Source organism: Euphorbia lathyris, chromosome 6 (genome assembly GCF_963576675.1).
Source record: "Euphorbia lathyris chromosome 6, ddEupLath1.1, whole genome shotgun sequence".
Taxonomy (NCBI): Eukaryota; Viridiplantae; Streptophyta; class Magnoliopsida; order Malpighiales; family Euphorbiaceae; genus Euphorbia; species Euphorbia lathyris.
In genome coordinates, this window is record NC_088915.1 from 16,967,305 (window position 1) to 16,984,596 (window position 17,292).

The 17,292-nt window shown below is 35.9% G+C and overlaps 1 protein-coding gene across 2 annotated transcripts; it reads left to right on the top strand.

The window, feature by feature from the left end:
• The first annotated feature begins 681 nt into the window (after window positions 1–681).
• Window positions 682–12,518, top strand: LOC136232362 (beta-adaptin-like protein B). Of its 2 annotated transcripts, none has more exons than XM_066021474.1 (16): window positions 682–852; window positions 1,135–1,342; window positions 1,503–1,700; window positions 2,304–2,417; window positions 2,576–2,826; window positions 3,403–3,538; window positions 3,658–3,837; window positions 3,974–4,066; window positions 4,181–4,392; window positions 4,482–4,545; window positions 7,537–7,716; window positions 8,686–8,778; window positions 9,268–9,677; window positions 10,100–10,289; window positions 10,377–10,580; window positions 12,010–12,518. In XM_066021474.1, the coding sequence occupies exons 2-16, from the start codon at window positions 1,256–1,258 to the stop codon at window positions 12,307–12,309; spliced, it is 2,712 nt and encodes a 903-aa protein (XP_065877546.1). In that variant the 5' UTR covers window positions 682–852; window positions 1,135–1,255; the 3' UTR covers window positions 12,310–12,518. The 2 variants fall into 2 exon arrangements, with proteins under 2 accessions (XP_065877546.1, XP_065877545.1); XM_066021473.1 differs by having other exon boundaries at window positions 1,247–1,342.
• The last annotated feature ends 4,774 nt before the right edge of the window (window positions 12,519–17,292 follow it).

Consider the following 17,292-nt stretch of genomic DNA (forward strand, 5'->3'; position numbering starts at 1 on the left):
AACACTTCTTTAATAAACTAAAAAATTATTACACATTTTTTTTATGCATTGAGTATATATCTCAAGATATTTCCCTGATGTGAATATTTCCTTAGACATGTTTTCGAGTTTATTTTCTATTGAAAGTACAAAGACGAAAATATACAAAAACAAAGAGAAACAAAGAACGACGTTTATCGTAGAAAGATAAAATTCTCACAAAGAGGAGAGAGACTCAAACTTCTCAAATACCTATTCTTAGTTAGAGTAATATCTTGATTTAACATTTATAAAAGTTATATCTATAATGTTGGAGTTAAAATTTCACTTAACAGATGATATAAGAATGAATTTTTTTTTTTGGATAAGATAAATCTACAACTTGAAATTTGTATGTAATTCATTGATTTTTAAATTTTAACTAATGTTACATTATTATTGGCAGATAAAGTAATTGATTTTAATAGAACTGCATTTTTTCAAAAAAAAAAAAAAAAACAATTGAACATTGTAATAATGTAAAATTAAACCGTCTTTAAATATTTTAGATGTTATTTTTTTTTGAAAAAAGGAATCAATAAAAAAAAAGGAATCAGCAAATTTTAATTACAATGTTTAGTGATTTAATGTAGAAAATTTTAAGACTTTAGTGATTTAATGGAGACAATTTAAAATTAAAGGATCAATATTGTAGTTATTATTATCTGCGTCAGTGTTTTCGCTCGTTCGAGTCGTCCTCGTGAGTTGCCTGTTATACTTTTCTTCATTTTGTTCAGATTTTAGATCTAAGAGGTTCATAAATCTTAATTCCTTTCTCCTGCTCTGCCGGAGACCACCACCGTGACTCGACGGCCGTTCTATATCCACTGATTCGTAAGTCACCTCTATTTCCTTTTCCCAGTTTGCATTGTCATTAGATCTAGGGATTTCTCATTGTTCCCTCCCACTGGATTTTTAACTTTTTAGTTTTCACTTCAATTTTAATAGCTGAATTCCTTAGACATTAGTTGGTATTAACGTGGAATTTGAACTTCTCTGGAATTCTAATTACTTTCTATTATGGATATTCAAGAATTAGAGAATGGATCATTAGGATCAGTTCTGTGATTTTTCATATTGGCTTCTAAACTATGACTTATATTCTTCTTACTTTAGATTGCATAGAATAGGGGAAGATTGGGGGTGCTTTGCACATGATAAATAACTGTTATTAGAGTTACTGAATCATATCTGTCTACATTTTCCATTGTGGAATTGATTGGCTCAGAGCGGCATCATGAGTGGTCACGATTCAAAGTACTTCTCGACCACCAAGAAGGGTGAAATCCCTGAACTCAAAGAGGAGCTCAATTCTCAGTACAAGGTCTACTTTCCTCCTTTTCTCTATCTTTCTCTACGCACACATGCACATGACGTTAATGATGTGTTTAATTGTGCGCATGAGGATTTTTCTGCGCATCATTTAGGGTTTAAATTACAATTGTAGTTTTCATTAAGGTGCCTTCTTTGATGTCATTGTGCAGGATAAGAGAAAAGATGCTGTTAAAAAGGTGATTGCTGCAATGACTGTTGGCAAGGATGTCTCGTCTCTTTTCACAGATGTTGTGAATTGCATGCAAACGGAAAATTTGGAGCTTAAGAAATTGGTTTATCTATATCTTATAAATTATGCTAAGAGCCAGCCTGATCTAGCAATACTTGCAGTAAATACATTTGTGAAGGTAAATATATTCTTAAACCTTCAACTACTAACAGTTTTATTACGTGATTGCTTTCAATTGATTATTACCATTGTGAACCTATAACTTTAAGAAACTATTGCTGTATGGTTTGTGGAGGTAGATATGATTTTTGATGTGTTAACTACCGTATTATTCCTTTATTGGGTTAGATGGCATTTTCCACGGCAAGATTGTACTTGCTTTATATAGATTGTACTTGCTTTATATCATTTCCATTTTCCAAATCAATTAGAGCTTCCAACGGTGCATCCCGGTGCTGTTGAGGGGCTTTCTACTGCAGTTTTCTGTATCTTGATCAAAATGCTACTTCAAATTATGGAAAAGTATAATATCTTCTCTGTTGCATCATTTCTCATATGCTTGATACTTTCATTATGGGTGGAGGAATGCATCCAAATAGGCCCTGTGATCACTTCGATTAACTCTGCACCAGTTATATAGGGTTTCTAGAGTACATTCTGAAGAGGGAACCCAAGAATTTTGCACTAACCTAGCCCCCACTGGTGGTTCCCCGTCTTTGACGTTATCATCACATCCTTGTAGAAACTCTTGAAGGTTTGTAACTCACTCTTATTGGTGCAGGATTCACAAGATCCAAATCCTCTTATTCGTGCTTTGGCTGTGCGAACAATGGGTTGCATTCGTGTTGACAAAATAACTGAGTACTTGTGTGATCCCCTTCAAAGATGTCTTAAGGTTGGTTCAATTTTTGGTTATAGCTATCTCTTCCTGCCTGTATTGAATTTTGACTTTCTTCTTTTCTAACACATTTTACAATTTGCTTTTTTCTTCTCCTGTTTGGTTTTGTACATTTTCTGTCTCTAATCTGGCATTTTTTTCACAAATATCAACAGGATGATGATCCTTATGTTCGTAAGACAGCAGCCATTTGTGTGGCCAAACTTTATGACATAAATGCTGAGTTAGTTGAAGACAGGGGTTTTCTGGAATCTCTGAAGGATTTAATTTCTGACAATAATCCAATGGTTGTGGCAAATGCTGTGGCAGCCCTTGCAGAGATTCAAGAGAATAGTAGCCGACCCATCTTTGAGATTACTAGTCACACACTTTCAAAGTTGCTAACAGCCCTAAATGAGTGCACAGAGTAAGTAACCTGTTTTCTGATGCTTGTAAAGGCAAACATTCCATGGTTTGCCACAATTGATTTTTCTGGCCCTTGGAGGATCCCAGCATAATGCCTTTCAGTTGGATTCATGGCTACGTATAGAATATGAAAAAAAAAAATGAAAGAACTAATGCAATAACTTATTATATACTCTCAGCTGTGTGTTAAGCTTGTAGGGCATGCTTGTTATTGCATTCTTCTCCACTTGCACCATACCTTGTCCTTTCTCTTGCAACTTTTTTTCCTAAAGTAATAGCATAGTCTCTATTGGGGTTAACAAACCTTGTCTCATTGTGAATCCTCTGCTCTGGTTTTCCTACTATGTTGACTGTAGTGCTCATGATGCATGACTCTGCTACCTTCATACTGTCACCTAGTTATTGGTAGAATGTTGATATTTCAATGGAAATTGGATGATTTCACATTTTGTATTATACCAATTATAATATTTTTTTTTGTTAATAATCTTGCATGTACTCTACTTGTTACCTTGCAATTCCTTTTATTGGATGACTATTGGTTTTGTTCATCAACGTTTATCTTGTACTTTTTCAGATGGGGCCAAGTTTTTATATTGGATGCTCTGTCTAGATACAAGGCGGCTGATGCTCGCGAGGCTGAAAATATAGTGGAACGAGTTACTCCACGACTACAACATGCAAATTGTGCAGTTGTACTCTCAGCTGTTAAGGTAACATGCTATCATTATCTTGTTGATGCTTTTCTTCATCATCTTTTATGCAGTTCCTTTGCCAGTTATTATGTTTAATCAAGTATTAGCTTTTTATTTTCCCATTTTCACCTTGATAGATGATTCTCCAACAAATGGAACTCATTACTAGCACCGATGTAGTCAGAAATCTTTGCAAGAAGATGGCTCCTCCTCTTGTGACTTTACTTTCTGCAGAACCTGAGATTCAGTATGTGGCATTGCGGAACATCAACCTAATTGTACAGAGACGACCTACAATACTTGCACATGAAATTAAGGTAACGAACATGGGCCTGGCGACTAGATAGAATTTACAAATTCACTTATAGCTTACAAGAAAATTCTAAATTGTCCTTTCACATGGTCACATTGTGATGAACCATCTTTCTCTATTTTTATTTATTTTAATTTCAGGTGTTCTTCTGCAAGTACAACGACCCAATTTATGTGAAGATGGAGAAGCTAGAAATCATGATAAAACTTGCTTCAGACCGAAATATAGATCAAGTATGCTTCATCCCCCCACAAAAAAATCCCGTAGTGTACATGTGATATCCATTTTCGGTCATGGGTTAACTTGGAGTTTTGTGGGTTATACTCTTCTGACAAGCCCCTTTGCAGGTTTTGTTGGAGTTCAAAGAGTACGCTACAGAAGTAGACGTGGATTTTGTCAGAAAGGCTGTTCGTGCAATTGGCCGTTGTGCTATAAAGTTGGAGAGAGCAGCTGAGCGTTGTATTAGTGTTCTGCTTGAGCTGATTAAAATTAAAGTGAATTATGTGGTTCAGGAGGCTATTATAGTGATTAAAGACATCTTCAGAAGATATCCTAACACGTAACTTATAATTTTTTGTGCCCTATTACTCAGAAATTCTGGTTCCAATCATTTTAGAACTTATTTTTCAATTACCTTTTCTTTTCTAGTTATGAATCCATCATTGCAACACTCTGTGAGAGCTTGGACACTTTAGATGAACCAGAAGCTAAGGTAATTATGTTTTCCATCAAGCTTTTTTATAATATTCAGTATTTGTAATCCTCGCTTAGTCGCTTACATAATTACATTTTATTCTCCATAGTTATTAAAGGCGTGCCTAAGGCGCAGGCCTTAGCACCATGACATCCCCATGGCGTGGCGCAACCACCGTGGCGCGCACCTGGTGCGCCCTTTTGCGCCAAGGGGCAGTTGCCAAAGGCACACCAAGGCGCACCTTGGTGACATAGCGGCAGTTAGGGGCAGTTTTATGTTTTTTTTTGACAGTTACATATCTGGAACAAGTGTTTCTAAAGGGTCCCAAGTGAGAGAGAGAAAAAAAAATATTAAAAAGGAAGAGAGAGATTATAGGCTTGAATTAATTAGAGGAGGAAAAGAAGTTAGAAGAGGAAGCAACAGAGTCTTATTATAAGAGGAAGAAGTTTAGTAGAACAAAACACAGAAAACGAATTCAAATAGAAACAAAGCAGTCAAAGGGAATTTGAATTCAACAGGAGTGATGAATTTGGAGAGTTTTGATCAGGAGCAGAACTTAGGATTTAGTATTCAACTTTAGCTTTCTAACATGGGGTTTATTTTGTAGTTTAAAATTTATTTATGCTTAAATTTTTTGTCATGATTTAGTATTCATTGCATTTTTATGTTAGTTTTATACAACAACAACAACAACAACAAAGCCTTAGTCCCGAAATGATTCGGGGTCGGCTAACATGAACCATCATATAAAACCGTGAAAATCAAGTCGTGTCAGCGACACAGATTCGCTCCCTCCACTCCGTCCTATCCACTACCATATTTTCCTCAATTCCCAATAAACTCATATCACTCTCGATCACCCTCCTCCAAGTTTGCTTAGGTCTTCCCCTACCCCTCACCACTACATCCCTTTGCCACTCTTCGGTTCTCCTAACCGGCGCATCAAGCGCTCTACGTCTCACATGGCCAAACCACCTTAGTCGGTTTTCTCTCATTTTATTCTCAATAGATGTAACCCCTACTTTTGTCCTAATTATTTCATTACGCACCCGGTCCTTTCTCGTGTGACCACACATCCATCTCAACATACGCATCTCCGCCACCGACATCTTATGGATGTGGCAGTGTTTCACTGCCCAACACTCCGTACCATATAACAATGCTGGTCTAATTGCCGTCCGGTAGAATTTTCCCTTCAATCTATTAGGCATGCCGGGATCACAAAGGAAACCCGTAGCACTCTTCCACTTCGACCAACCAGCTTTAATCCTATGGGCAACATCTCCATCTACTTCTCCATCCGTTTGGATAATAGATCCTAAATACCGGAAGCAATCCGAGGCCTGAACAACTCTCCCATCTAGGGTGATTGTCCCTGCCTCCCTACTCCTACGGCCGCTAAACTTACACTCCAAATATTCTGTCTTACTTCGACTCAACTTAAAGCCTCTAGATTCTAGAGTTTGCCTCCATAGTTCCAACTTCATCTCCACTCCTTCTTTCGTCTCATCAACCAACACAATATCATCTGCAAACAGCATGCACCATGGTATACCATCTTGAAGTGAACTTGTTAGTTCATCCATAACGATGGCAAAAAGAAATGGGCTTAGTGCGGAACCTTGATGCACTCCAATCGTAATAGGAAACTCTTCAGTTTTCCCAACACTAGTACGTACACTCGTGCATACTCCCTCATACATGTCCTTTATGATGTCAATATATTTCCGCGAAATGCCTTTCCTTATCAAGGCCCACCAAAGTACTTCCCTTGGTACCTTATCATATGCTTTCTCCAAGTCAATGAAAACCATATGCAAGTCTTTCTTCTTATTTCGATAGTGCTCCATTAATTGTCTCATTAGATGGATGGCTTCCATAGTTGATCTTCCCGGCATAAAGCCAAACTGGTTTTCCGAGATCTTCACCGTCCTCCTTAGCCTTTGTTCAATCACTCGCTCCCAAAGTTTCATAGTGTGACTCATTAATTTGATTCCCCGATAGTTGGCACAATCTTGGACATCGCCTTTGTTCTTATACAAAGGGATTAAGGTACTTTTCCTCCATTCTGATGGCATCTTATTGTTTCTCCAAATTTTGTTGAAGAACGTCGTCAACCATTCGATTCCTCTTTCTCCCAAACATCTCCAAATCTCAATAGGGATGCCATCAGGTCCTACTGCTTTCTTCAACTTCATCTTACTTAATGCCATTTTGACTTCACCCTTTTGAATTCTCCGCAGGCATTCATGATTTATCATATCGTGATGGATACTTATATCTCCAACATCTTGTTGGCGATCTCCATTAAATAAGTCATCAAAATAGGACCTCAATCGTTCCTTGATATCCTTATCTCCAACTAGGACTTTCTGGTCCACATCCTTCACACATTTAACTTTTCCGAGATCTCGCGTCTTCCTATCTCTCATCCGAGCAATTCTATATATGTCTCTTTCCCCTTCTTTCGTATCCAATCTTGTATACAGATCCCGATTCACCTTTGCTCTAGCATCTCGTATGACGTTCTTTACTTCCCTTTTAGCCTCTTTGTATTTTTCGTAGTTCTCGTCACTCCTACATTTCCCCAATAGTTTATAGGATTCTCTCTTACTCTTTACTGCTTGTCGTACTTCTTCTGTCCACCAAGATGTGTCCTTACCCGGTGGCATGCTACCTTTAGATTCCCCTAGAACTTCCTTCGCTACTTCCCTTATACTATGCTCCATCTTATTCCATATCGAATCTATATCTGAATCCATATTGCAAGTCCAAATATCTGAATCCATATTGCAAGTCCAAATATCTTTTTTGTTGATTCTCCCCTTGCAATTTCCACCACTTAATTTTATGTTAGTTTTATAGTTTTATAATTTTTGTTTTTGTAAGTGCGCCTTGTCTCGCTATGGCACGCGCCATGCGCCAAGGCTCCAGGACTCCTAGCGCCTTAGTGCGCCATGCGCCTTTAATAACTATATTATTCTCATATTTCTTCTTTTCTATGTTAAGGCATCCATGATCTGGATAATTGGTGAATATGCTGAAAGAATTGACAATGCCGATGAGCTCCTTGAAAGCTTCTTGGAGAGTTTCCCTGAAGAGCCTGCACAAGTTCAGTTACAATTGTTGACTGCCACTGTCAAACTCTTCCTGAAAAAGCCAACTGAAGGCCCTCAGCAGATGATTCAGGTTTTGCTTTTGACCTACATTATTATGCTCAAGGAACTTATGGTCTGGTTTTACTTCGTTCAGTTTGGCCTTGTGTTAATGCCTGGGCTGCAATTCCTTCTGATTTTAGTAGAACATGGTGGCATATGGGTTTATTAACCCTAATATTTTGGTTAAAAGGTTTCATATTTTTAAGTGAACTTTGGAAATCCATATGACCTTGTAGGTGATGCTTCGATATAACAAAGTTTTGGAATAAACACTATTCTTCAAATGCAAAATAAGTTTACGTTTTAATTATCTTCTAGTAGAAAATGGAAGAAAACATAAAGTATTACTGCTTGTAGCATAAGAAAGTGCTATAACATAAAGCATTTGTGGTCAAATCTTGTCTTTTTTTTATTGAGCTAGTCACTTGTACCTACAATTTTAGATTTATCTAATACCTCCCAGGGATCTGTAAAGCTGATAACTGGCCATGCTACATGATAAGTACATGACTTGAAACCTAACCTGAAAGAAGTTGTGTGCAGCACTATGTTTGGTATCTTTAATCTGCATTTAACATTGAAAAGTTTTCTAATGCAAAGACTTAAAGGCAGGAGACAATGAATAAGTGGTGAATGCATATGAATATAATTATTATGAAGTGGTTGCTTACATTGCCAGGTTCTTCCTGTCAATTTACAAGTTCTTTCCTTTTTGAAATTGGGTCATCAAATATTATTTTGATGAATTTTTGCCAGGTCAGAGTACTTGTATGCTGTTTTCTAGGAATGTTTCTAAATCCTCACGTGCAGCAAATGTCATGGGTTTCTTGCAACATGTTATTGTCTATTGTTTATTATTAGTATTATTAGCATTATTGTTATTCTTTGATAGTTTTGACTAAATTGGATAATTTTTCTGATATTTATGGCTGTTGTTTTACCCATGTAGACTTGACATGTCTCTAAGTCAATTCGGTGTATGTATTCTTCTTCTTAACAGGTTGTTTTGAACAATGCTACCGTAGAGACTGATAATCCTGATCTAAGGGACCGTGCTTACATATATTGGCGACTGCTATCTACTGATCCTGAGGTGTGCTTTTGTGTAAATAAGCATGCCTTTGTATTGTTTGCTTGGTATATTCATATTTTTTATTTATTTATATATTTTTTTGATGAGGGGGTGTAGGCGGGGAGATGATAGTTATTATAGCATTGCTCTCAAATTAACACTGCCAGTATTAGCACAAATCCATCCATTTGGCTGCACGTATCTTACTTAATATGCTTGCACAAGCTAGCTATTTTATTTTTCCATATAGCCAATGCTGTTCCTTCTGTCCCTCCAATGGACACAGGGTAGTAAATGCTGGATGAGTTTGAATCCTGTATGTTACTTTGAACGTTATGATATCCAAACTGATTTTAAATCCACACTTGTCACATTTGAAACATAGAATTGTCACATTTGAAACATAGAACTTTATGACATTTAATGTGTCAACACATGTGTAACTTGTTCACTTCAAGTAGTAACATTTTTGTACTTGTTATATCTGATAGCTGCAGTTTAATCTTTCAGGCTGCCAAGGACGTTGTGTTAGCAGAGAAGCCTGTGATTAGTGATGATTCAAACCTACTTGATCCATCACTTCTAGATGAGCTTCTTGCAAACATTGCTACTCTGGCCTCTGTGTATCACAAGCCGCCAGAAGTGTTTGTAACTCGTGTCAAGACTACAACACAGAGAACTGAAGATGATGACTACCCTGAGGGGGGGAGTGAATCAGGGTATGCAGAATCATCTTCTCATCCTGTTCATGGTGGTGCATCACCACCAACAGGTTCTAGTAATGTTCCATATACTGAAGCAAGGCAACCAGCCCCGACCTCACCTCCACCAGCTGCTGCAGTGCCAGATTTGCTTGGTGACCTTGTAGGCCTGGATAATAGTGCCATTGTCCCTGTTGACCAGCCATCTACTCCTTCTGGGTAAGTAAGGCAGGAAGTGTTAATTATTTGTGGGACTGGGGTCACAGAATTGAAACACTTGGCTAGGGAGAAAGGGCCACTTTGGTCTTTCAACTTGGCTTGTGTGGTCAATTTTCCCCAAAATGAATTTTGGTATCTATTTGGCCATTCAAGTTGTCATTTTTAGTCAAATCAGTCCAAAATGGCATGTGCCAGCATCAGAAATTTACACATAAAAAAGCCACTAATTTTATGCTGAAACGTGTCACTTTTGGATTAACTTGACCAAAAATGCCAAATTGTGGACTTAATTGGTACCTAAAGTTCATTTTGGACCAACTTGATCATGTAAGCTTTGGGGCAAATCTGACCCTTTATCCCTTGCCCTAGACCAAGATTAATTCCATGAAGTGATACTTACCAGATCCTTAAACTTGCTGCAGCCCTCCTTTGCCAGTTCTAGTTCCTGCATCAGTCGGTCACGGTTTACAAATCAGTGCACAGCTAACACGAAGAGACGGCCAAATCTTTTATAGCTTATTGTTTGAGAATAATTCACAGCTTCCCCTTGATGGATTTATGATTCAGTTTAACAAGAATACATTAGGTCTTGCCGCTGCTGGACCTTTACAGGTTATTTTCGCCTCAATTTTTCTGAACCGATATTTTTGTTGTTTTCCCCTCACTTTGAATGTAACGTATTGTCTTATTATCTGTTAGGTTCCACAATTGCAACCATTTACAACATCAAGTATTTTGCTCCCTATGGTATTGTTCCAGAACTTGTCTCCTGGCCCTCCAAACTCACTTTTGCAAGTTGCTGTGAAAAATAATCAACTGCCAGTACTGTACTTCAATGACAAAATTCCATTTCATGTATTCTTCTCTGAAGATGGAAGGATGGAGCGTGGAAGCTTCCTAGAGGTAATAATTTTTTTTTTTTTCCCTTCGGCTATCACCTAGGCAAAATAGATAAAGCATTAAATTTAGGGTTAAGGTGCAAAAATACCCCTAACGTTTTGGGTCAGGAGCAATTTTACCCTTAACGTCTAAAATGGTGCAATTTTACCCCAGAAGCCAAGAGCAATTTTACCCCTAACGTTAATAAATTGGATCAATTTGAGAAATAATTCATCAAACTGTCTTCTCGGTCATGAATCTTATTATCTACACTTCATACGTATGTCATTTTATCCGTAACATATCACAAACATTCGTTGAGATGTGAAAAAAATAAAAAAATATACTGTCATTTTGTACGGATTAGACAAAAAAAATTCAAAAAATCCACCGAATTTATAAATATTAATCTCAAATTCTATTATTAAATTAAAAAAAACATGAAATCTTTTTTTTAGAACGAATTATTATGCAATTGGCGCAGAATAATGAACAAAAATATCCGTGTTTTATAATATTGTCTGAAATTGACCCAATTTATCAACGTTAGGGGTAAAATTGCTCTTGACTTCCAACGTTATGGGTAAAATAGCACCATTTTGGACGTTAAGGGTAAAATTGCTCCTGGCCCAAAATGTTAAGGGTATTTTTACACCTTAACCCTTAAATTTATTAGTTATTGGAGGTTTCATGTGCTTATATTGTTACTAAGCTTTCCTTTGTACTATGTTATACACATTTTTTGAATAGCAGATAAATCAGATACTTAGGGCACTTGCTAAAAAACTTCTGCCTGATCTCGACTAGTCATTTGCATCATGAACTTAAGGAATTAAGTGCAAAGAGTGGTAGTGAATTCATTGCACTTGTTCTCTTGTGGCACCGAAGGGACCTTGTGCTGTTTGTTGGATAAAAGGTCAATTTGGCCCTTCAAGTTGTCTCGTGGGGTCAATTTGCCTCAAAGTGAATTCCAGGTATCAATTTGGCATCTTTGATCAGGTCAGTCCATATGACACGTGTCAATGGCAGTCAACACTTGTCAGCATCAGAAAGTGATACGTGTAAAAAAGAAACATGAATCATATGCTGACATGTGTCACTTTTGGACTAATCTGACCAAAAAAGCTAAGTTGTAGACTAAATTGGGACTAAAGTTTTGTTTTGGGGCAAATTGATTTTGTGAGCCAAGTTGGAATGCCAAATCGACCATTTATCTGCAATTTGTCCTTAAATAGAGTGAGAAATTTGCATAGAATCATCACTTTCTCAAGTATATGTCCAGAACTTGGTATAATGTGGACCGAAACAAACGTCCTGAATGTCTACTTTGGCTATTTTTGAGAGTTCAGGCAGTGAGAAATTTGCAGTTAACTACTATTGTGTGAGAAATATCATTGGTTACTAATGATGATTTCTTAAATGGCTGTATGTAACTAATACGTTGCCCTGGCAGACATGGAGATCCCTTCCCGATTCAAACGAGGTGTCGAAGGAGTTTCCAGGTGTTGCATTGAACAATGTAGAAGCTACTTTAGACAGGTTGGCTGCATCAAACATGTTCTTCATCGCGAAACGGAAACATGCGAATCAAGATGTCTTCTACTTCTCGACTAAAATACCTCGGGGAATTCCGTTTTTGGTTGAGCTTACCACTGCTGTTGGGACACCTGGGGTAAAGTGTGCAATAAAGACTCCAAACCCTGAGATGGCTTCTCTTTTCTTTGAAGCTGTTGAGACTCTCCTCAAGGTTTAGTTACCTTTTCACCTTACATTTTACATATTTTGAATGAATTTTTGTTTGTGTAGTGATTTTTTTGACCGATAATTTTGTCTTAGTTTTTACTTTTATCTTGCCTGTATTGTATCAAGTAAAATTATCCTTTTTTATATGAATTTTTTAACATGTATTTTGTATGCTTTTTTTATAGGATTTATGGAAATAATTCATTTTGTTTTTCTTAATTCCACTATAACCTTACAATGTATAGACGTTCTTAAACAAAAAAAGTAGTCGGAATCGAAACATTTGATTCATGCTTGACAGTGACACTTGTGTGAGATTAATTCCAACCTGCAAAAAATACCCCTAATGACTGGCAGTGAGTCAAGGGTATGTCATAAATTATACAATTTTAGCATTACTATCGCGAAGTTTGGTTAATTTCAAATATCATTAAATGGAATTCTTCTTTTAATCACGAATCTTTGTTATTTCTAGTGGACATGTGTCCTCATGTTATCATTTATATAACAAATTATAAATATAAATATTATCGTGTTACGCACATGATGCATACTAAAATTAGAAAAAAACTAGAAAAAAAAACACAGTAACTTTTCTAAGGTAAAATTGGTCGACACTATCAACATTTTGTACCTTAACTCTGTATTTAAAAAAAAGTACTTAATCTTGCATTAATTCATTTTATAAGTGAGCAGAAGTCAAGTCACCCTCCTCCATTATCTCAGCTCAGGTTGCTGCCTCCTCCATTACCTCAACCCAGGTCATTAGCTTCGTAGAAAAAATGTCCGGTTAGGTGTTCCCACACTATAATTAATGATAACAGAAATCAATTTGACCGCAGCACATTTCAGACTTACTCTTAGCGATTACATATTACACTTTGGTTCGCTTCCATGTCACATCATCGAACAAATGAAATGAATTAACGAAAACAATAATAAAGAACTTGAAGAAGAGGTTGGATAAACTTGAGACTTCTTGGGTAGATGAACTACAAAATGTCTCGTGGGCATACTTAACGACTCTCGCGACTCCTACCGGTGAAACCCTTTTCTCCTTCATCTATGAGATTGAATCATTTGTCCCCGTGGAAATAGGAGCATTTAGTCTAAGACAAATTTTTTACTCGGAAGCAAACAACGAAAGAAACATGAGAAGGAAACTAGATCTATAAAAAGAGAAAAGGGAGTGAGTAACAATAAAAATGGAAGCCCATCGTAGAGGATGAAGCCAGCTCATGACAAGAGGGTTTGACATATGCAATTCTTCTTGGGTGATTTGGTTACAACCCTTGAAAGGAAAAGGAAAGATGAGCTGTAAATGGGAAGGTCCCTTCTAGATTGACGAATGTGTCAATCTACACACCTAACGTCTAAGGGAGCTTACGAGAAAACCAGTTCCCAAGACTTGGAATGATGTAACACTATGCAAGTTTTATTAATAGACATCTTCTGGAAAAACTATTATATTTGTAATTTCACTAAGTTATGCCATTCGACAGTAGACTACTATATTTTCCTAAGCCATATAAGGACTAAGATTTCATCAAAGTAACATCGTCTACATTGATATAAACAAATGTATATTCAAGAAATGAGAAATACAATGACATTATGAGCCGAGTTTTGAATCTGGAAATTCTCTAGGTTTTTGAGCTTCATCTGCCACCTTATCATCTTCTAGTGACCACACATTTACCTACAACTGGAAATCAACGTCTACGTGCTTCTTCCCGAGTTTCCTAAGGATCATGTTTCTGTATCGATTTAGCATATGATACCCCAAAGTCATAGATGTATCTATATCAGCAGTCAATTGCTTTACGAAGTCCCAAAGAACTACGGAATTTTTCCAATCCACTATCGAATTTCTTTGACACTGTGCTTCCATACAAAGAAAGAAATCAAAATAAAACATCAAGATGAGAGCAAAAAGTTCTTGCTAAGTTCTCGAGGTAGAAGCTTGCATGAGGTTTGAGAGAAGAAAAAGATCTAGAAAAAATATTTTCAATGTCGTATCTCTTCCTTTTATAGAATCCAAAGGGACATCGAAGCGGTAGACTTGAAAAGAAATTAATGAACATCACATTGTTTTGAAAAGCCTTCAGATTTGAAAGTACATCTGAAAAGCTCATTAATTGCTTCGATTAAAGAGAAAAGACATGTTGATTGACATTTAGCGTGATATTAGAGCACAAGCCGTTAGGATACCAAAGTGACGCCAAACCAATTTCACGTGGTGCGTTAGACTTAAAAAACCATTCTCTCATGCCTCCATCATTTCTCCCACCTACTTTAATTGAAAAGTAAGGCGCATGCGCTGGAATAGTCACAAAAGACCATAAAAATAATCTCATAGGAAGAAGTAACGAAGCCATAAGCACTTGGCTCATTATCTTGGGGGGTGGGAGCATCTGATACCATCCTAAATAAACCAATTACACTTGGACCAATAAGAAAATCCCCTCCTAAAAGAATAACCGTTAGTGTTATATGGACTAGTCAAAGAGGAGTGACCTGAGTGTCAGGTCATACACATTCAATCTCGATTCTACGCCTAGAATCATGCACAACTATGAGGGCTGGTACAACTAATACATGTGACAATATACCTCCTCTAAGCTAACACGTGAAATTAAGCTCCTCTAGGGCGTATAACATGTCAATCTATAAATAGAAAAATGAATAGTAGGAAAAAGATGAAATTTTCTTTGTATACACAGAATTACTCTTCGATATCATTTCCTCATTTAGCTTTATTGACTTAAATATCGCAGCGGGATCGCTAGTTCCAACCCTCTCATTGATCATTTTTCTATCTTATCTCAAGCATCGGAAGGACTCTAGAAAACTCATCTCATAATATCCTACATCACTTACCAAAATAACAATATGAAATATGAGCAGTGGCGAATACATGATTACTCGGTTGGGGGAGGGGGGGGGGGGGGGTGATTTTACACGTGCGTTCAGAATATTTTTTTTTTTGCTAAATCGAGCTTGTTTAATTTTTTTTTTTGTATATATGTGTGTTATAATTTGAATGGTCAAGAGCCAATTTCAAGTATTAATGTATAATTTTTCAAAATTAAGCTAGATTTTGTTTAATAGTCCTAACATGTAAAAAAATTTGGATTTAGGGAGGGCTGGACATGTGGGAGGTCAAAACTACTCGTGACCAAGATGGTTCCGGCGGCCGGAGGGGCCCGGGACGGCAACACATAGAACCTTTTTAAAATGAAAGAAAATAAACAGCCTAATATAAGAAGAAATCAAACGCAACAAAAGAATCACAAAATACAAAACAATTAAAATTGCAACTCTAAATGCTCATTAATATGCATGTGATCAAGACTGAATAAATAAATGCTTTTGTCTAAAGAAATATTTTGAAAGAGGGAAAATGTGTAGAATCTTTCAATGAGATATCTGTTTTTTCAACTCTCTCAAACTGAAATCTATTCTAAACACATATCATGGTTTGATAGGATACAAATATCCAAATTTAATATCTTTTTAGACCTTATCACCGATAATAAGTAACAGTAAAAAAATAATGTAAGTTTTTCATGAGATCAGATATATCATGACGAATAATTAAGAAAAAATTGGTGTCAAAAGCACCAACATTCACTAAAGTAAATTGTATTTTCATCATCATCACTTAAGTTATTTTTTAGATAATAAAGTCACTACAGTAGCACTTTGACGAGATTCAACGACTCTATCACTTGAATATTGACATTAAGAACACCTTATCAACACGTAAACGACACGTCATATTTCATATCAAACGATTATCCACGTGGGTGCAATGTGTCATCCACGTAAATAGAAAAGTAAAAATCAAAAATCAAATTTCACTAACAACATTTTCATCTTGTAATTGGTTTGCAATTGCAAGTTGTGTATCCATACTAACACATCAAATCAAATATATTCCATCTTGTAATTGCTTTGCAACTGACACCATTTTCAATTTATGGGATCGAATTAACATTTTAATATAAAATATTTATTATTAATGAATTCATTATTTTCTTAATAAGTTGTCCAAAATATTAAATTAATTGGATTAATCAAAATTTAAAATAATAAATCATATAATAAATTAATCATGAATATTAAAAAATTAAAAAAACATAACACTTCATTTATTAAAAAAAATTACAAAGATTGAAGCAATAAAAATTAACAAAAAGAAATTACTACATTAATCATCACTTTCTTTTTCTTCTTCCTCATATCGTTTTTAAATCTCTTCCACTCAATCAGGTTGTAGTTGTTAATTCATTGACCTATTATGAATTTGTACATGATTTTGAATATAGTATGAAATCAAGTTTGAGAAATTCCAAGCATGGATATATTGAAGCTTAATCCATCAATTGTAAAATGAAAATTAGCAACATATGAATTTCGTTCATCTCCACAATCATGTTGTGCATGATTACACATATGCTCTCATAATTTCGCTAATTATCTCCTTACAACCACACGTGATGAGAAACTAATTATAGAAAACTTTGCTTGCAGCACTCCAAATGCTCTTTTAACATCTTTCGTTGTGTGTATGTTAAATGTTGGTCTCAAGTACGCTAGAATATATCCTAAGGGGTTAATAAGATATCTTCAAAATAAAAATTATTTTGAGTAAATAAAAATATTATTGAAAAATAATATTTTTACTAAAAATCTATTTGTTTTAGAGCATTTTTCGCCATAAAAAATTAAATGATTTAGCATTTTTCGTCACTAAAAATAATATTTTTACTAAAAATCTATTTGCCTTTTAAATATTATTAATTCCACTCATGAAATCTATTGCTATATTGCTATTTATCGCAATCAAATTCTTTATCACCGCACCCATTTGACAATTTTGCTTTTGGCATAAAAAAAATTTCGAAATTGAGGAATTTTTTTTTTGAGAGAAAATTCAAAATTTAACCTAAATGGATGCGGCATACCGTTCGACCCATGGCGGGAACGG